The 21,683-nt window shown below is 45.1% G+C and overlaps 1 protein-coding gene across 1 annotated transcript in view; it reads left to right on the top strand.

Annotated features, from left to right (window-relative positions):
* The window catches only part of LOC126091108 (phospholipase B1, membrane-associated-like), a 169,370-nt gene that overhangs the window by 21,215 nt on the left and 126,472 nt on the right, over positions 1-21,683 (top strand). Inside the window, exon 2 of the mRNA XM_049907036.1 lies at positions 20,894-21,104. Within this exon, the coding sequence (XP_049762993.1) occupies positions 20,898-21,104 (207 nt within the window). The 5' untranslated portion in view covers positions 20,894-20,897. The remainder of the gene's footprint in view (positions 1-20,893; positions 21,105-21,683) is intronic.

The raw sequence follows: 21,683 nt of genomic DNA, 5'->3' as shown, positions 1-21,683 counted from the left end.
CACAAACAGGAGTTGACCGCCGTTGCCTGGTGAAACGTTGTTGTGATGCCTCGTGTAAGGAGGAGAAATGTGTACCATCACGCTTCCGACTTTGATAAAGGTCGGATTGTAGCCTATCACGATTGCGGTTTATCGTATCGCGACATTGCTGCTCGCGTTGGTCGAGATCCAATGACTGTTAGCAGAATATGGAATCAGTGGTTTCAGAAGTGTAATAGGGAACGCCGCGCTGGATCCCAGCGAGATGACAGGCATCTTATCCGCATGGCTGTGACGGATCGTGCAGCCACGTCTCGATCCCTGAGTCAACAGATGGGGACGTTTGCAAGACGACAATCATCTGCACGAACAGTTCGACGACGTTTGCAGCAGCATGGACTATCAACTCGGAGACCATGGCTGCGGTTACCCTTGACTCTGCATCACAGACAGGAGCGCCTGCGATGGTGTATTTAACGACGAACTTGGGTGTACAAATGGCAAAACGTCATTTTTTCTGATGAATCGAGGTTCTGTTTACAGTATCATGATGGTCGCATTAGTGTTTGGTGACATCGCGGTGAACGCACACTGGAAGCGTGTATTTGTCATCGCCATAGTGGCGTATCACCAGGCGTGATGGTATGGGGTGCCACTGTTACACGTCTCGGTCACCTCTTGTTCGCATTGACGGCACTTTGAACAGTGGACGTTACATTTCAGTTGTGTTACCACCCGTGGCTCTACCCTTCATTCGATCCCGGCGAAACCCTACATTTCAGCAGGATAATGCACGACCGCATGTTGCAGGTTCTGTACGGGCCTTTCTGGATACAGAAAGTGTTCGGCTGCTGCTCTGGCCAGCACATTCTCCAGATCTCCCACCAATTGAAAACGTCTGGTCAATGGTGGCCGAGCAATTGGCTCGTCACAATACGCCAGTCACTGCTCTTGATGAACTGTGGTATCGTGTTGAAGCTGCATGGGCAGCTGTACCTGTACGCGCCATCCAAGCTCTGTTTGACTCAATTCCCAGGCGTATGAATGCCGTTATTACGGCCAGAGGTGGTTGTTTTGGGTACTGATTTCTCAGGATCTATGCACCCAAGTTGCTGAAAATGTAATCACATGTCAGTTCTAGTATAATATATTTGTCCAATGAATACCCCTTTATCATCTGCATTTGTTCTTGGTGTAGCAATTTTAATGGCCAGCAGTGTAAAAATGGCGGTCGGTCAACACATTATGCGAGAGATAATTACAAAATGAATCAAGCACTCCTGCAGTTCCTCTGATTCAGGGAACTCGGCTTGCCTAAAGAAGAGAAGGGAACCATTGAAATATACAGAGTTTGTAAACTGCGTTTCTAATAACTTTATCGATATTACCCTAGTACGATGTCAAAATACTTACTTTGCACAAAACAGTGAAAGTTCCATGACCGAGTGAGGTGACATAATGGTACTTCGCTGGAGTCACATTCTGGAGAATGGCGGATCGAATCTCTAAATCGCTTAAGATGTCGTACCGATTTCTTTCCTCTACCTTCTATAATAGAAACTTGTGTTGCGTCTCTAACGGTTTCGTCTTATACGAGACGTCAAACCCTAAACGTCGCCCGTTCCCTCCTTCAATTCCTCTGCGAGTAGGAGAATGCAGAAACCGAAGAAGAAACAGTTACGCGTCACCGGAAAAACAAGTCGATCAGGGGCATTTCAGCCCCTCTAAAGCTACCCAAGTGTATTGTTGTTGATGTGACTGTGATGTGACAGTGGAGTAAAAACCCGAAGGAACAACCACAGCCAAACAAAGACCAGGCTGACATCGTGGTTCCGAAAGACAGGGGCCGTCGAACAGAGGGCAGTTGTAAAAAACGGCATGAAAGCAGCCTAAGAAATCACTCGTGAATTCCAAAGTGGTACCAGCAGCGCACATAGCACAATGACTGTGCGTAGGAAGTTAAAAATAATGCTCGAACAGCTCATCGTAAACAAACCATTTCTGTATTCAATGCTAAGCGACGCTTGAGATGATTTTAAGAGCAACGCGACTGGACAGTGGATTGCAGGAAGCAAGGGATTTGGAGTGATGAATCACTCTCTACCCAGTGGCAATCCGATGGAAGGATTTGGTTTGGCGAATGACTGGAGAAAGTTACCTGCCATTATGTGTAGTGCCAACAATGAAGTACGGAGGAGGTGGTGTTATTGGGTGGGGGAGTTTCTAGTGATTATCCAGTGCCCATCTGCCGGCCGGGATGGCCGAGCGGTTCTAGGCGCTACAGTCTGGAACCGCGCGACCGCTACTGTCGCAGGTTCGAATCCTGCCTCGGGCATGGATGAGTGTGATGTCCTTAGGTTAGTTAGGTTTAATTACTTTTAAGTTCTACGGGACTGATGACCTCAGATGTTAAGTCGCATAGTGCCCAGAGCCATTTGAACCATTTGAGCCAGTGCCCATCTTATTGCGTTTAAGAAAACCCTACGGCACATTTCACATCACTGTGTACTGCGTACTGCTGAGGAGCAGTTCGGAGACGATTACTGTTTGGATCAGCACGAAAATGCACCATTCGAAACGGGCAAATTACGCTCCGAGGAATTTTTAGGAAAACACTCACATGGAAGGACATTATCACAAGTTGTTTAACAAAATTTACCGTTTGATTTTAAATACAAATATATATTTATCTTAACCTTTCCCAATACAACAATTTAATGAAATAATTAATCAATGAAAGAAGGTTACTAGAAATCATCAATTAATCTAGAAATTACTTTACCATCTCATGATTATGTAGTGTGACTCAAATTAATAACATCAGAATCAAGGTTCACAGGTTAGCTAATGCTCAGAATAAAAACCATCTCTAAGCACACCTGGTTGAATAATAAATTGTACCCTTTAAGAAAATTAACTGGATCAAAATTACGAGAGTAATTGACATTTTGTCAATGTTACCTTAGAGGAATAATTAAGGGTAGACAAGGCCTGTAAAAATATTGATCAACGCAGTAGCAGACCAGATGTAAGAACTTTAAACAGTACAGTAGGCAACTTCTTGGAACATGAGCAACAAATAAGTTTTAGGCGGCCGCTGTGGCCGAGCGGTTCTAGGCGCTTCAGTCCAGAACCACGCTGCTGCTACTGTCGCAGGTTCGAATCCTGCCTCGGGCATGGATGTGTGTGACGTCCTTAGGTTAGTTAGGTTTAAGTAGTTCTAAGTGTAGGGGACTGATGACCTCAGATGTTAAGTCCCATTGTGCTTAGAGCCATTAGAACCATTTTTAAAATACGTTCTAGTTATTACATGGAGTAATGAAGGCCCAAGAACAGTATCCAACCACAGTGAACAAAAGCTTTGCCAGTTAGCTGAGTGGACTAGTTGCAGCAGGCACAACGTGTGGACGGAGTCCCTCTGGAATGGTTACATTCAACAAAGTGTGTCACGCGATGTCTAGAGGTCACTTCCGGATAGTAGATACGTGGACCGACCAGTGCGACCCTCTCAGCGTCCCAAGCGTGGGCGATTAACGCAAAGAAGGTAGCCCCAAGCGAGCAAGTACATTAATAACGTGGATGGAAGGCAGACGTACGACACAACAATTTTTGGTCGAGATACAAGAGGGAAAATTCGCATTAAGTGCACAGAGGGATAGGCCAAATTGGAACTGCAGTGTGAATATTAAATTTTCCTTAGTAAAATCTTCCACCAGGCCACTACGCTTGGTACTGACACAAATTTAAGCAGTCGCCCGAAGTACTTGGGCCTTACTGCCTTGAAACCTCAATAACATGAAAAACCTTACAAACGCGATAAAATGCAATCAATGTGCTGACTAGACAGCACAAGACATTTACAGAAAACTTAAACATATAAATTGCAATAAAATATTAGCTAGATCGCTAAAACCTGCAATGTTGCTCAGCACGCTACACGTAAAATTCCAGACAAATAACACATTATGTACACACAGCGGAATAACAGTATAGCGATGTAACAGTAGTTTAAATTTAGCAATCCACGTGGGCGACACTAGAACACACCAAGATTTCCATCAGTTTCCAATACAAATATGTGTACAAATTTAAAACGAATCGTTCACATGCGAACTTAAACAGTGTCACATTACACGCAGAAGGAGCCAAATCAAGCGAAGACAGTCATTTAAAATACAACCCCAAACCAGCTCTCAGCGACGCCGGTAATACAGATGCAGAGGGAATCAATTACAATGCTTGGATCCAGATTTCAGCACGGTAGTAACTTCACATCCACAAGATCGGCTTGGATTACATGTCTTTCTTTAATATTACGCGATAATCCGTTAAACACAATGCTTAATAATTTTCTGTTGGGTTTGATGCTGCAGGATAGCTGCCTATGTGCAATGGCAGCGTACACATTTGTAGATATTACTATTAATAAAAACTGTACCTCTGGCCCAATATGAATCGGAAAATATCATAAGACGCCGTTTTCAGTTTATTGAGATTACTCTTTTTAATACTTTTAGCATTAAGTGACTGTTAAAAGAACTTATACGATTTTTCTCATCAATGACGTCACTACAATAATGAGCCAACACAAAATGGTCAGGGCAACATTTAATTGTTATGTAACTGAATCAAATGCAGGATAGGTATTCGCTACTGACAGAAACTCATATTACCATAATTAATTTCATATATATTGAACAAAATGCTATTATTACTACAGATAATTGTTTCAGTTACAGGCCGTGAACAATAAGCGTCCGTCAGCTAGAACATCAGAATCGATAAGACAATGAAACAAAAAAAAAAACTACGCTCATACTTATTCTACAACAGGACAAAGGTCATCATACAAATTGCTATTCTGAGAGCGCAGATCACGCTTCCATTGTTGAGTATCGATAGCTTATTTATACTCCTTTTTACCGGAGGCTATGCTATATGGCTTGCTCAGAATCCCGACCTGAACCTGATGGTATGAATTAGAACATAGACTTCGCTCCAAATCCCATCGTTCAAGATCGCTACGTTCTCTGGTTTAGGATCTTGTAGAATAATGGGCTGCCACACCTCCAGGTACATTCAGTTACCTCACTGAGAGTTTGTACAGCAGAGTTCATGCAGTCATAAAGACGACCGGTCTGACCAATATCAGGTGACGGCGTACTTCTGATTAAGATGCGCATGTATGCAGCCTGTGTCATGAAAGGGTTCCTTCTGAATGGTTCCTTCTGAATGGTTCCTTCTGAATCTTCTTCATCTACGAACCAAGTTCCAGAATTTCTTTCTAAACGAACAGTTTTGTAAGTTATATACACTGATGAGTGAGAACATTATAATCACCGACCCGCTATCGGTATAAAACCGTTAAGGCGATAGCAGCGTCGCCTGGCGTGAAACGACTGCTAGTCACACACATGCACGGTGCACGTAGCAGCAGTGGGCGAGCTGTACGTTTGTAGAATGGGGAAGGCGCGCGGTCTGTCCCAGTTTGACCGATGGCAGATTGTGACGGGCAGGGGACTCGAAAAGAACATTTCGGAAACTGCACGACTTGTCGGGTGCTCGAAGAGCGCTGTAGTGAGTGTCTTCAACACTTGGTGAAATCAAGGTGAAGCCACTTCCAGACGTCGTCAACTTGGGCGGCCATCCCTCTTTACAGATGTCGGACGTCGTAGGTTGGGCACACTGGTAAAACAGGCCAGAAGCGAACTGTCCCGGAACTAACATCACCCTTTAATGCTGGGCTGAGCACAAGTGTGTCTGAACACACGATGCATCGATAGCTACAACGATGGGCCTCCGCAGACGACGACCTACATCTACATCTACATTTATACTCCGCAAGCCACCCAACGGTGTGTGGCGGAGGGCACTTTACGTGCCACTGTCATTACCTCCCTTTCCTGTTCCAGTCGCGTATGGTTCGCGGGAAGAACGACTGTCTGAAAGCCTCCGTGCGCGCTCTAATCTCTCTAATTTTACATTCGTGATCTCCTCGGGAGGTATAAGTAGGGGGAAGCAATATATTCGATACCTCATCCAGAAACGCACCCTCTCGAAGCCTGGCGAGCAAGCTACACCACGATGCAGAGCGCCTCTCCTGCAGAGTCTGCCACTTGAGTTTGTTAAACATCTCCGTAACGCTATCACGGTTACCAAATAACCCTGTGACGAAACGCGCCGCTCTTCTTTGGATATTCTCTATCTCCTCCGTCAACCCAATCTGGTACGGATTCCACACTGATGCGCAATACTCAAGTATAGGTCGAACGAGTGTTTTGTAACCCACCTCTTTTGTTGATGGACTACATATTCTAAGGACTCTCCTAATGAATCTCAACCTGGTACCCGCCTTACCAACAATTAATTTTATATGATCATTCCACTTCAAATCGATCCGCACGCATACTCCCAGATATTTTACAGAAGTAACTGCTACCAGTGTTTGTTCTGCTATCATATAATCATACAATAAAGGATCTTTCTTTCTATGTATTCGCAATACATTACATTTGTCTATGTTAAGGGTCAGTTGCCACTCCCTGCACCAAGTGCCTATCCGCTGCAGATCATCCTGCATTTCGCTACAATTTTCTAATGCTGCAACTTCTCTGTATATTACAGCATCATCCGCGAAAAGCCGCATGGAACTTCAGACACTATCTACTAGGTCATTTATATATATTGTGAAAAGCAATGGTCCCATAACACTCCCCTGTGGCACGCCAGAGGTTACTTTAACGTCTGTAGACGTCTCTCCATTGATAACAACATGCTGTGTTCTGTTTGCTAAAAACTCTTCAATCCAGCCACACAGCTGGTCTGATATTCCGTAGGATCTTACTTTGTTTATCAGGCGACAGTGCGGAACTGTATCGAACGCCTTCCGGAAGTCAAGGAAAATAGCATCTACCTGGGAGCCTGTTTCTAATATTTTGTGGGTCTCATGAACAAATAAAGCGAGTTGGGTCTCACACGATCGCTGTTTCCGGAATCCATGTTGGTTCCTACATAGTAGATTCTGATACTCGACCCATGCAAGTGCCAATGTTAACACTACGACATCGACACTACGACGATCGTGTTTCCCGAGAGCATTGGCGCCTTTTAACCATCTCATAAGGCCAGCGTTATGATGGACTGGTTCGAGGAACATAGCGGCCATTTCCAGTGGATGTGCTAGGGCCCCCAACTCGTCAGATCTGAACCCCATCGGATAGATCTGTGATGTGATTGATCGTGGCTTCGGTCCTCATCTCCCCCTCCCCGGAATTTACGGAAATTTGGTGCCCTGTGTGTGCAGATTGGTGCCAACTCGCTCAACCGAACTACCAGGGCCTCCTTGCTTCCGCGTCAAGGCGCGTCTTCACTTTATCCGCGTCACAGATGGACGTACCCACTAGTAGGCACGTGGTCATAAACTTCTGCCTGATCAGTGTGCGTACAATTAATATAAATATTTATGTCTTACCACATCAAATAAAATCATGGAAAGTACAGGGCAGAGGGAGTACTGAGGCCAGGAAATTTATATACATGCACATTCTTTGTAATACTGTAGGACAAAATACATGAAACCAGCGTAATTTCACTTCTATTGCCCTCTAATTACAGTTTAACTAGGTGAAAACTGCGCTGCGAAGACAGGTGCATACTTATCATTAGTAGATGTACAGGCTGTTTCGAAAAAAAGAAAAAAATGGAGCGTGTTTAACGCAATGAATTGTTGGCTGTGATCATGTTAGAGAAACATTCGAATATTAACCACACATACAAATACTCTTCCACCTTTTTACTATTATTTAGCGATTATCTTGTGGAATTCTTGAGGTTTAAGAAGCCGCTTTAGCTATATTTAATCTTTTTACTATCAGCTCACAACCGGTTTCGTGGTACTGAAAACCACATACTCAGGTGACATGTAAGTAAGTCAAAAGAGTTAAGGAGCCCAAAATATGGGGCCCAACATTCGTTGTCAGACCCAACTAATAAACCGCTAAATTTCGGTATGTCAGTGAATCAAAATCATGTGGACGTAGGGACGCAAGTCCAGAATGGTCGATGGAGCCACAGGTCCCGTCTATGTGCATTCCCGGGACGGGAACGACTGTTTAGGATTTGGATACGTTTGTCCGGCTGGTTGTGATTGACTAAAGTACCGCCATTAAGCGATTTTTATTGGTTTGATCTGACAGTGAACGGCAGGTTCCACTTTCCTGGCAACTTAGCACTTGTGACTTATTACATGTAATCTGGGGGTGTGGGTTTCGGTGCCACAAAACCGGCTGTGATCTGATAATAAGGAGATTAAATACAGCTGAAGCAGCTTCTTAGTCACCAAGATGATTAGTCACGTATGTAGCTGCCCCGTACGGAGTAAAAACTCTTGGGGAAGACTGAGACAGGAATATATCCAGTAAATAATTGAGGACTTAGCGCACAAATGCTACAGTGAGCTGGTGCTACGGAAATAAGAGCAATACAAGTAAGATATATGTTACAGGGTGAAGTAGTAAATGACAAAAGTCTGTACAAGGAGGATAGCACACTTCATGAATAGCGACCGAACAGTCGAATACAGATGTGAAAACTACATTCAAAGCCACGCTTTAAAAAATGAAAAAAAAGTCCGACTGGTTTTTAAAGACTTTAATTTTTGTTAATGAGGCGTAAGTCTACGAGGCTAAAAGTGATTCAAGCAGCTTGTGACCCTGGGCTAATAAAAGCAATTGCATTCATCTTTCGCAACTATCAATTACGGGATGCAAAAGTGGTAGTCACAACTGATTTACACACATCAAAAAAATTTTTGCATCATCCCGCTTCCCAGAACTCCTGAAGACAGACGTTGATCAGGACATTGTATCACAGACACAGTTCCTTTGACTGTTCAGAGATATCACTAAACCCACGCAAAGATGTAAAGAACGATGCATGAGCAGTGCCTATTAGACGGAGGGGGTCCGACAGCTGATCAGCTCCAGTCATTCCACCAGAAAGAAGGTACACGGCTCGTGTTGTCTGTAGTTAAACCATGCCTAGACGGTCAATACCGCGGTTCGATCGCGTCCACTTTGTTACTTTGTGCCGGGGAGTGCTCTCAACAAGGGGAGTGTCCAGGCGTGTCGGTGTGAACCAAAGCGAGAGACAGGAGCTGTCGATGACTTGCCTCGCTCAGGCCGCTCAAGGGCTACTGCCGCAGTTGATGACCTACCTACGGATTATGGCTCGGAGGAACCCTGACAGCAATGCCACCATGTTGAATAATGCTTTTCGTGAGCCACAGGAGCTGTGCACAATAGGCTGCATGATGCGCAACTTCACTCCTGACGGCCTTGGCGAGGTCCATCTTTGCAACCACGACACCATGCAGCACGGTACACATGCGCACAACAACATGCCGAATGGACCGCTCACGATTGGCATCACGTTCTCTTCACCGATGACTGTCTCATATGCCTTCAAGCAGACAATCGTCGAAGACGTGTTTGGAGGCAACCTGGTCAGTCTGAACGCCTTAGACACACTGTCCAGCGAGTGGAGCAAAGTGGAGGTTCCCTGCTGTTTTGGGTTGGCGTTATGTGGGGTCGACGTACGCCGCAGCTGGTCATGGAAGGCGCCGTAACGGCTGTACGATACGTGAATGCCATCCTCCGACCGATGGTGCTTCCATATCGGCAGCATATTAACGAGTCATTCGTCTTCATGGGGGACAATTCGCGTCCCCATCGTGCACATCTTGTGAATGACTACCTTCAGGGTAATGACATCGCTCGACTAGAGTGGCCAGCATGTTCTCCAGGCATGAACCCTATCGAACATGCCTGGGATGGATTGAAAAGGGCTGTTTATGGCCGACATGACCCACCAACCACTCTGAGGGATCTACGCCGAATCGCCGTCGAGGAGTGGGACAACCAGGACCAACAGTGCCTTACTGAACTTGAGGATAGTATGCCACGACGAATACAGCCATGCATCAATGCAAAAGGACGTGCTACTGGGTATTAGAAGTACCGCTGTGTACAGCAATCTGGACCACTACCTGTGAAGGTCTCGCTGTATGGTGGTACAACATGCAATGTGTGGTTTTATTGAGCGTTAAAAAGGGCGGAAGTGATGTTTATGTTGATCTCTATTCAAATTTTCTGTACAGTTTCCGTAACTGTCACAACCAAGGTAATGCAAAACTTTTTTTGATAGTTGTATTTACTTTGGAAGCATAAATAAATAACTGGAAAGTACTTAGTAAGTCTTTTCTACTGACATTATGAGACTGAGTCTGTATATTGAAGCAAATAAAAGTTACTTTTGATCAGGTCAGTACACCTGCGCAAAAAGGCAATTCACTGTTGTGGTAAATCGAGAGGTTCTCCACATATGAATGTCATATTTCTATCATCTTCCATTATCTGAGGAAATTTCTGGCTGGTAAACGGTTTGTGCTCAATAAAAAGGTAACTACAGCTGTAGACAAATTGATTAATTTTTTATTTATTTATTGCTTAACTTGACTAGCTATTAAGTGAACACAGTTGTGATCTCGTAAAGTTCTTACTTTTTATTTATGGGTGACCGGTTTCGATCTACTACAGAGATGATCATCAGATCTACATTTCTCATTCCTCGGTGGTACTAGGAATCTCTGGAGTGGAGCAGGTCCGTCAATGCTGGCGATGAGAACACTGCTCAGCAACGACTACATGCGACCATGACTGTGTTTACTAAATAATTATAATACTATTAGGTCGTTATTTCCTGGAAGCATGTTTCAAAATATTTTAACCTGACTAGGTCAGGACCTTAACGCACTCTCTTGCATCTAACCAGGAATATCATAAAGCAAAGATATTACAAAACTTTCCCAATAATAACAATAATAATAATAAAGAGCATTTTAGAATGATTAGCACATGTGAAGCTATAATAAAGTTTTGGTATAAAGTCACGTAGGAGGCTAGTGATCATTCTAGTGAATAAGCGTAGATCTCTAGTTAAGCTGGCTAGGTCACATTAAGTCACACAATAGGTGAAAAATAAGTTTAGCGGTTACAAAGTGAGCATGGCGCGTTCCGAAATTATTTCCATCTTCAGAAATCCATGTGCAAAGATAGCACACTGTTATCTGTCATATCCTTGTGCTATGTTTGGACTTTGGTTTCTGAACATGGAGATAATTCCGAAACGCACCATGCAGACTTTATGATCAATAACGTCATTCTTCCCTTGTTGTAAGATATTTTATGTGACCTAGCCAGCTTAGTGACAGATCTACGCATATTTGAAGTTGCGTTAATTACACTCCTGGAAATTGAAATAAGAACACCGTGAATTCATTGTCCCAGGAAGGGGAAACTTTATTGACACATTCCTGGGGTCAGATACATCACATGATCACACTGACAGAACCACAGGCACATAGACACAGGCAACAGAGCATGCACAATGTCGGCACTAGTACAGTGTATATCCACCTTTCGCAGCAATGCAGGCTGCTATTCTCCCATGGAGACGATCGTAGAGATGCTGGATGTAGTCCTGTGGAACGGCTTGCCATGCCATTTCCACCTGGCGCCTCAGTTGGACCAGCGTTCGTGCTGGACGTGCAGACCGCGTGAGACGACGCTTCATCCAGTCCCAAACATGCTCAATGGGGGACAGATCCGGAGATCTTGCTGGCCAGGGTAGTTGACTTACACCTTCTAGAGCACGTTGGGTGGCACGGGATACATGCGGACGTGCATTGTCCTGTTGGAACAGCAAGTTCCCCTTGCCGGTCTAGGAATGGTAGAACGATGGGTTCGATGACGGTTTGGATGTACCGTGCACTATTCAGTGTCCCCTCGACGATCACCAGTGGTGTACGGCCAGTGTAGGAAATCGCTCCCCACACCATGATGCCGGCTGTTGGCCCTGTGTGCCTCGGTCGTATGAAGTCCTGATTGTGGCGCTCACCTGCACGGCGCCAAACACGCATACGACCATCATTGGCACCAAGGCAGAAGCGACTCTCATCGCTGAAGACGACACGTCTCCATTCGTCCCTCCATTCACGCCTGTCGCGACACCACTGGAGGCGGGCTGCACGATGTTGGGGCGTGAGCGGAAGACGGCCTAACGGTGTGCGGGACCGTAGCCCAGCTTCATGGAGACGGTTGCGAATGGTCCTCGCCGATACCCCAGGAGCAACAGTGTCCCTAATTTGCTGGGAAGTGGCGGTGCGGTCCCCTACGGCACTGCGTAGGATCCTACGGTCTTGGCGTGCATCCGTGCGTCGCTGCGGTCCGGTCCCAGGTCGACGGGCACGTGCACCTTCCGCCGACCACTGGCGACAACATCGATGTACTGTGGAGACCTCACGCCCCACGTGTTGAGCAATTCGGCGGTACGTCCACCCGGCCCCCCGCATGCCCACTATACGCCCTCGGTCAAAGTCCGTCAACTGCACATACGGTTCACGTCCACGCTGTCGCGGCATGCTACCAGTGTTAAAGACTGCGATGGAGCTCCGTATGCCACGGCAAACTGGCTGACACTGACGGCGGCGGTGCACAAATGCTGCGCAGCTAGCGCCATTCGACGGCCAACACCGCGGTTCCTGGTGTGTCCGCTGTGCCGTGCGTGTGATCATTGCTTGTACAGCCCTCTCGCAGTGTCCGGAGCAAGTATGGTGGGTCTGACACACCGGTGTCAATGTGTTCTTTTTTCCATTTTCCAGGAGTGTATTACCAGAAACGAAATGGATAAAGGAAGATGAGAAGCCTGAAGTGACACTGACAGTGGCTTTTACAAATGAACAAAATATGAACAGAGAACTCTGACGAAAAGGGGTAGAGAAAAATTGTGGGGGAGGGGTTTGACGAGAGTGAGCTACGCAGAAATTGGAGAGATGGCTATAGTGATAAAGGGTGGACCTGTTTTTGAGGGAAAGTAATTTCTGACATGATTTAAGGATTTGTTTCATAGTCGGGTTCCCCTTACAAAAAATGATTTAGAGAACATCGTAGTGTTATGTGGTGGTACAGAGAGAATTTTACTTTTTTGTTGAGAACGAGTATTTCTGCCGTGCCGCCGTGCAGGGTAGCCGTGCGGTCTGGGGCGCATTTCCCCGGTTCGCGCGGCTCCCCCCGTCGGAGGTTCGAGTCCTCCTTTGGGCACGAGTGTGCGTGTTGTCGTTAGTGTATGTTAGATTAAGTGAGATTAAGTAGTGTGCAAGCCTAGGGACCGATGACCTCAGCAGTTTGGTCGCATAGAACTTATCACAAATTTCAAATTTCTGCTGTGCTGTTCAGACAGTAAAGTAAAAGTTAAATAAGAGGGACTGCAATGATTGAGAAGACGATAGGGCAAACATAGTATCTCTGTTTATCAGCACGTAGCCACGATAATTGCTCGTCGGCTGGTTTGATATGGTTGACAACTGTATCGCGCACAAGCCTTCATCGCCAGTTCCAGCCTGTGTGAGCTTTCGTACTTAAGTCCTTGAGGATGAAATCAACTTAGTCAAGTATGGAGAGTGTCTCTACGAACTTTTTAAACTCGAAAGGAAATATTTCTTTATATTTCTGTGGTGAGTGAAGTGGCGCTGACACCTTCTTACAGACTGCAGTTGTGTATTCAGTCTATTGCGGACTTTCCAGAATAGCCATATAGGAATGGAATATACTTACTTTTACTTCAGCAGGCGTTTTCACTTATTAGGAGCTGCCTGTTCTCAGGTGCCATAAAATTTTGTCCTGCCAATTTTCTTCTATCTTTTCTATGGCTTTGGCTATGGTTTCCCTCCACGTTCACCTGGCCTTCCTCGGCTCCTTCTCCCTGGCGGAGACCAGTTCACAAAACAATGCGGCCATCGTTGTTCTTCCATCGGTCCATACCATGTCAGCGCATGAGCGTCAGTGCTATCTGTGGATGGTTCCACTGCGTCCCTCTCCATTCTTACATATTCATTCGTCAGTCGATACAAGCTCGTCGTTCTCACGTTCCGCCGTAAACCGTTCATTTCGACAGCATCAATTTTCCCGCTTTATCTTTCGTTCAGTGTCCAACACTCTGAGCCATACGTCAGAATGCTTTCAACTGCAGCACGATTAGTGAACGCAGATACTTAAACTCTTCGACATTTCTGCCAGACTCAAAATCCAAATTCTCACCTTATCCACTTCCAACAACAAGATATACTGGGTGATCCATATTCATTGTTGGTTGTCATTGTTTATAAGCATCCAGTTACTTTCTCATCTGATGCACGACATCGGCTTTATCCAGAGCCATGAGTATTTGATCGTCAGCAAACAATAATGAACGTTAACTTTGACGCTGTACTGTCACACCCAAACTTACGCACTATTTATTTCAGTAACCAAGAACGACATCTAAACACAAATTCAATAAGTTTGGTGACGTAGAACATCATTGTCTTATTTCTTTATTTGTTTTAAAACTTTTCAACATCTTACATCTCTCAGAACTGCCTCGCATTGGTAATACGAGGGTTATTCGGAAAGTAAGGAACGATCGGTCGCGAAATGGAAAATACAGTGAAAATCTGATGAAACTTTTCACAGATGCGTTGGGCACTGTGTCTAGTACGCTCGTCAATCGTACCATGTCGCTCTTTTCAGTCCTGAGCTCTCAGCGAGAACGTAAATATGACTAAAAATTAGCGTCTCGCGCCAAGTATGAGACCTGGCGAAAGATTTCGCCTGAAGCTATGCAATCCACATAACATAACTGTCATGCGGTTAGTTCTACACGACAATTCTCGGCCGCACTCTGCAGGGGCAATGACGATGCTCTTGCAGCGTTGTCGGTGGGAAGTGTTTGATCACCCACAATACAGCCCATAATTGGCTACCATCTCTGCTCAAATGAACCGCTGGCTATGAAGACAATATTTTGACACAGACAACGAGCTGCAGTCCAGAGTAGAAAATTATCGAAAAGCACTGGCAGTTGTCTTCTATAACGAGGGAATTGAAAAGTTGGTACAACGCTAAGACAGAAGTCTAACTCTGAGCGACGACTATGTAGAGAAGTAGCTGGAAGGTGTAGCTAACCGTTGCAAATAAAACAGTTTTGTTTTCACTGTGGTTTCCATTTCGCGGCCTATCGTTCCTTACTTTCCGAATAGCACTCATACATCCTTTTCACCAACTCTACTAATAAACCACTCACTCCCAATTTTTTTCCCAGTACTATCCGTAGTAATCACCTTGGCGCAGAATCATAGGCCTTTTCTAAATTATAAACATCAAACGCAGATCTTGATTTTTTTGCGATCATTTACTGATACATGTTGCATACACAAAAGATATTATGAACACAGTTTTCCTGGTCCCAGCGGATGTTCGAGTCCTCCCTAGGGCATGGGTGTGTGTGTTTGCCCCTAGGATAATTTAGGTTAAGTAGTGTGTAAGCTTAGGGACTGATGACCTTAGCAGTTAAGTCCCATAAGATTTCACACACACACATTTGAACATTTTTTTGAACACTGTTTTCACAGTGGAAGAACCCGACTGTTCCAGTGGTACAAAAATCTGTGCGATCTTTTCCAATCTGTTCTTTACTATACTACTGAATAACCTGCTCGCAGTGGACATTGCACTTACAACAAGGCGACAAAAGTCACGGGATACCTTTTAATACGTGTCGGACCTCCTTTTTTCCAGCATAGTGCAGCAACTCCATGGCATGGACTCAACAAGTCGTTGGTAGTCCCCAGATACCTCTATAGCCATCCATAAATCCGAAAGTGTTGCCGGTGTAGGATTTTATGCACGCACTGACTATCGCTTATCTTCCATAAATGTTCGATCAGCGTAGCCAACCCATTCACTCTAGCTGTCGTGGATATCCTTGAAACTAATCGCTCGGTGACATGGTACGCCATCATACATAAAAATTCGATCCGTGTTTGGGAACATGACATCCATGAATGGCTGCAAATGGTCTCCAAGTAGCCGAACGTCCAGAGTACGCAGTCCATTCTATGTAAACACAGCCCGAAACATTATGGAGCGACCACCAGCTTGCGCAGTGCCTTACTGACATCTACGGTGCATGGCTTCGTCGGGTCTGCGCCACCCCCTACCATCAGCTCTTACCAACTGAAATCGGGACTCATCTGAGCAGGCCACAGTTTTCCAGTCTAGGGTCCAACTGATATCGTCACGAGCCCAGAACAGGCGCTGCAGACGATTAGGGAAGGCACTCGCAACGATCAACTGTGCCATAGCCTGTTAACGCCTAATTTCGCCGCACTGTCCTAACGGATACGTTGGTCGTACGTCCCACATTGATTTCTGCGGTTATTTCACACAGTGTTACTTGTCTGTTAACACTGGTAACTCTACGCAAACGCCGCTGCTCTCAGTCGTTAAGTGAAGGCCGTCGTCACTGCTTTGTCCGTGGTGAGAACTAATGCCTCAAATTTGATATTCTCGGCACACTCTTGACACTGTGGATCTTGCAATATTGAATTCCATAGCGAATTCCGAAATAGAGTATTTCATGCGTCTAGCTCTAGTTACCATTCCGCGTTCAGTCTGCTAAGGGGAACACACCGTGGTTCAGGTCGAAAAAAAATCGATTTTAGGTCTTCATCATATTTCAGTAGATTAAGGTTTTATTTAAGTACTCTGAGAAGGATTTTGCAGAAAAAAATGTTTTTCGAGCATTTAAAGAGCATTTTCCTACCACGTGTGTTTATGTGCCACGCCCACTTTTCTGCCACCCACTTTTCTGCATATATTTTAGATCTTTATATCCCCTACATTGCACGTTAGGGATTTTTTTTTACTACCGAGTGTGTTGGCTATCCTTGGAATGCAACGGTCGGTATTCTTTTGTTTCTGATGTTTGTAAACAACACGGATTCAAAAAAATGGTTCAGATGGCTCTGAGCACTATGGGACTTAACTTCTGAGGTCATCAGTTCCCTAGAACTTAGAACTACTTAAACCTAACTAACCTAAGGACATCACACTCATCCATGCCCGAGGCAGGATTCGAACCTGCGACCGGAGCGGTCGCGGGGTTCCAGACTGTTGCGCCTAGACCCACTCGGGCACCCAGGTCGGCAACACGGTTTCAAACACGCTGTTCTACATCTACATGGATACTCTGCAAATCACACTAAAGTACCTAGCAGAGGGGAGTTTTGTTCAAGTGTGATTGCGAGCAGTTGTTATAGAAAATTTGCAGATATACTATGGGCACGAAATTAGGAGAAAAAGAAAATCTGGAGGCAATGAAGAGAGATGTTTGGGCCATATTTTTCCATAAGTCCTCTACTGGTGATAAGCAATGTCATGGATTGTGTCCATCAGGAGAAAGTTCGTGGTGCAAATACAATAGGGCTCAGGCAACTGGAGAATCTTATTCTCACCAGCATTCTGTTCATGCTGCTGTTATTACAGTAATTAAACCTATTATCAGAGACTTGGCTCATCCTGAACTTCTAAGGAAATGTCTGCATGGGGAGAAACATTCAACAGCATGATTTGGAACCGAATTCCTAAAACTGTATTTGTAGGCATGCATACAATGAAAGTATGAGTTCATGATGCTGTTATTACATTCAGTTGTCGTAATATTGGGAAGTGTTGGATACTGAAAAAGCTGGGAATTAATCCTGGTGAAAATACGATCACTGGGCTGCAACATTGCGATAAAATGAGATGCAGACAGGTGTGCATCTAATATGGCCAAGAAAGCAAGCCAAACATCAAGGAAGGTGAAAAAGAAGCTGGAAGACCTGCTAGAGGCCAAAGAAGGGCCATAATATGCAGTAGGACAGTTTTAATTGACTGTAAGTAACAAATTTCTTAAGTTTTTTCTTTAAAGTCAGTTTCCCGCAAACTAAAATTTTCTGTACATCTGCCCCATTATATCAGAAACTATCACAGATAAATGAATGAAATTTTCAGAGACTCTGCATAATATAAAAAGCCACCTCTGGTACTACATTCATTAATATTTCCACATTAGGAAGTTCACAAAAAATATTTTCTACATCCACATCTACATCCATACTCCGCACGCCACCTGACGGTGTGTGGCGGAGGGTACCTTGAGTACCTCTATCGGTTCTCCCTTCTATTCCAGTCTTGTGTTATTCGTGGAAAGAAGGATTGTCGGTATGCTTCTGTATGGGCTCTAAGCTCCATGATTTTATCCTCATGGTCTCTTCGTGAGATATACGTAGGAGGGAGCAATATAGTGCTTGACTCCTCGGTGAAGGTACGTTCTCCAAACTTCAACAGAAGCCCGTACCAAGCTACTGAACGTCTCTCCTGCTGAGTCTTCCACTGGAGTTTATCTATCATCTCCGTAGCGCTTTCGCGATTACTAAATGATCCTGTAACGAAGCGCGCTGCTCTCCGTTGGATCTTCTCTATCTCCTCTATCAACCCTATCTGGTTCGGATCCCACACCAGTGAGCAGTATTCAAGCAGTGGGCGAACAAGCGTACTGTAACCAACTTCCTTTGTTTTCGGATTGAATTTCCTTAGGATTCTTCCAATGAATCTCAGTCTTGCATCTGCTTTACCGACGATCAACTTTATATGATCATTCCATTTTAAATCACTCCTAATGCGTACTCCCAGATAATTTATGGAATTAACTGCTCCCAGTTGCTGACCTGCCATATTGTAGCTAAATGATAAGGGATCTATCTTTCTATGTATTCGCAGCACATTACACTTGTCTACATTGAGATTTAATTGCCATTCCCTGCACCATGCGCCAATTCGCTACAGATCCTCCTGCATTTCAGTACAGTTTTCCATTGTTACAACCTCTCGATATATCACAGCATCATCCGCAAAAAGTCTCAGTGAACTTCCGATGTCATCCACAAGATCATTTATGTATATTGTGAATAGCAACGGTCCTACTACACTCCCCTGCGGCACACCAGAAGTTACTCTTACTTCGGAAGACTTCTCTCCATTGAGAATGACATGCTGCGTTCTGTTATCTAGGAACTCTTCAATCCAATCACACAATTGATCTGATAGTCCATATCCTGTTACTTTGTTCATTAAACGACTGTGGGGAACTGTATCGAATGCCTTGCGGAAGTCAAGAAACACGGCATCTACCTGTTAACCCGTGTCTGTGGCCCTCTGAGTCTCGTGGAGGAATAGCGCGAGCTGGGTTTCACACGACCGTCTTTTTCGATACCCATGCTGATTCTTACAGAGTAGATTTCTAGTTCTTTTTGCAGAAAAACTTAATATTTTTTGTTTATAAATTTACAAAAGTGTTTCTTAAAAACTATAAAATGGATAAAGTAGATTTTAGTACAGCTGATTCTATTAGCATCATGTAACATACAGTAAAAATATTAAGGTCCCGCATCAAATAGTTTTTTCAGAAATGGGTCAAATACTTGCCTAAATTAACATGGGTTAGATAGGCAGGGTGTGGTGTCCTTAATTCCCGTCGTGCGGCCACGATCACCCGAGTACAAATGACAGCTGTGCCAATGCGCTGCCCTTTTATACTTTATATATGCGATACTACTGCCATTTGTATGTATGCATATCGCTATCCTACGACCTGTCACGTCAGTACTTTACTTTACTCTTCCGTGTCCAGATCAAATTTTATTTTTCCAATAGTTAGGCACCGCTACGGCTTTGTCGTTGGCTTGTAGCAGGTCACTAAAACTGCAGGGCTCCGGCAGCAGTCGGCACATGAGCAGATGTGCCTCGTCTTGTACCTCTCCGCATCCGCAAAGAACGACGTCATCGTTAGTTAGCAGTCCCCACTAGCACAGATTAGTTTTGCATCTGGGTACACCAGCCCTCAGCCTATTTAGTGTTCTCCACACTGTATAAGGAAGTTTGTTTCCAGGTGCCATTTGCTCTTTTGGTATTATCTGCAGTGCGGTTTGTTCATTCTCCCATTTACGGACTCTATTATCTTCCTGTGAACCGTCAAGGATCTTGGTTCTTGCAATAAAGCTATTTCTAGACTTAAGCCTCCGAGCCTGAGTGACGTGCCCATTCAGTGGGTGTCGAGAATCTGTTTCTTTCTTTGTTCTCTTAGCGTCTGCTGCCACCTGCCTTCTGATCTTGGATGGGGCAACTCCAGCAAGTAGGTACAAATTACCCGTTGGTGTGGGTCTGAGACATCCTGTAACAATTCGCATTGTCTCATTTACACTTACATCAACCTGTCTAGCATGTGCAGATGCTTCCCATACTGGCGCTGCATAGTCTGTTGCAGAAACACACAGAGCAAGTGCTGATGTTCTCAGTACTGATGGTTGAGCTCCCCATTCATAGTTTGTCACCCTGCGGATGATGTTATTCCTGGAGCAGATTTTAGCCTTGGTGTTTTGGCAATGCTGCTTGAAGGAAAGCGTTCGGTCAAATACAACCCCAAGGTATTTAGGTGTTGGACAGTGCTTTAGCTTCTTACCTTGCCATGTAACGTCGAGCTCAACTCCAGCATCTCTATTGCGCAGATGGAAAGCACATCCTTGGGTTTTGTCAGGGTTTGGCTTGAGGTGATTGGCGTCGTAGTATTGAGCCAGTTCTTCAAGCGCTCTAGAGAGATTTCCAGATGTTGCATCAAAATTGGACCCCTGGACCACCGCAGCTGTGTCATCAGCATATACGAACAGTCTTGCATCTTGAGGTATAGGTTGGTCATTAGTGCACACATTATAAAAGATGGGAAGGAGCCTCCCAGAAGATTGTGAGCCTAAAGACTGAAGACAGACACAATCGGGCGTACCCTGGAAACGGTGAAAGGTTTCACCGGCTAATCCTTCTAACACCAGATCAAGTTAAAGTGTTACGTCAGTGTAAGAGCTCAATCTTTTAATACCCCCCGCATGAGCGCATATAACCCACTTGATGGCAGGAGGTAGGTGACAGTGGCGTTGCGGTTACAGGAGGATGCGTGTGGCGGAGGGTGCGGCGCTGGTGCTGTGCTGTTGGGCCGTGGCTGCGCACGCGCAGAGCCGGCAGCAGCAGCGGCTGCGGCGACTGCCGTCTTCTCCCAGAGCGCTGCTCGGCTACTACGAGGCGTTGCGGGAGGCGATCGCCAAGGCGGTGGCACCACGCAACCGGCTCGACAGACTGCGCGACGCACAGAAGCTCAATGTGAGTAGCCCTGCGGTTTCTGTTTGTGCCAGCACTGCCGTTCCAACCAAAGGAGGATACTTTGTGGTCCTTAACCCTTTATTTGGCAAATGGTGAAAATAAAAACAAAACAAAAATTGTTCAGTGCTTATATTTGTTGTGTACATACTTCCGCGTAGTCAGCGCGTACCCAACTTTCCCACTAGAGCGCGCCCTGCTAAGCACAACAGCGCAGGCGCAGCGCTCGTCCGTCTCCGCACTACGAGATGGCGCTGTCTTAGAGACGGACCAAATTCTGCTTCCGCCGATCCGCGTATTAGTATGTAACGCAGCCGATGAGATTACTGCTAACGTAGAACCTTTTCTCCTCGCGGATCACACTCGCGCAGTGATACCTGAACGCACGAGGTATTTTAACGAGTGTTCAGACCTCCGATTAGTCAGTCTGCATTAGTCTGCACCAGTCTGCATCAGTCTGCATTAGTCTGCATTAATCTGTACCAGTCTGTAGTCAAGTTTCAGTCTGCGCCTAATATTATCATATTCCTGTACATAGCCATGAAGGTAAATGAATAGACACTTTGTCAAGTATCAGAGATA

The sequence above is a fragment of the Schistocerca cancellata genome, chromosome 1 (assembly GCF_023864275.1).
Source record: "Schistocerca cancellata isolate TAMUIC-IGC-003103 chromosome 1, iqSchCanc2.1, whole genome shotgun sequence".
NCBI lineage: Eukaryota > Metazoa > Arthropoda > Insecta > Orthoptera > Acrididae > Schistocerca > Schistocerca cancellata.
This window is presented reverse-complemented; position numbering and strand designations above follow the sequence as displayed.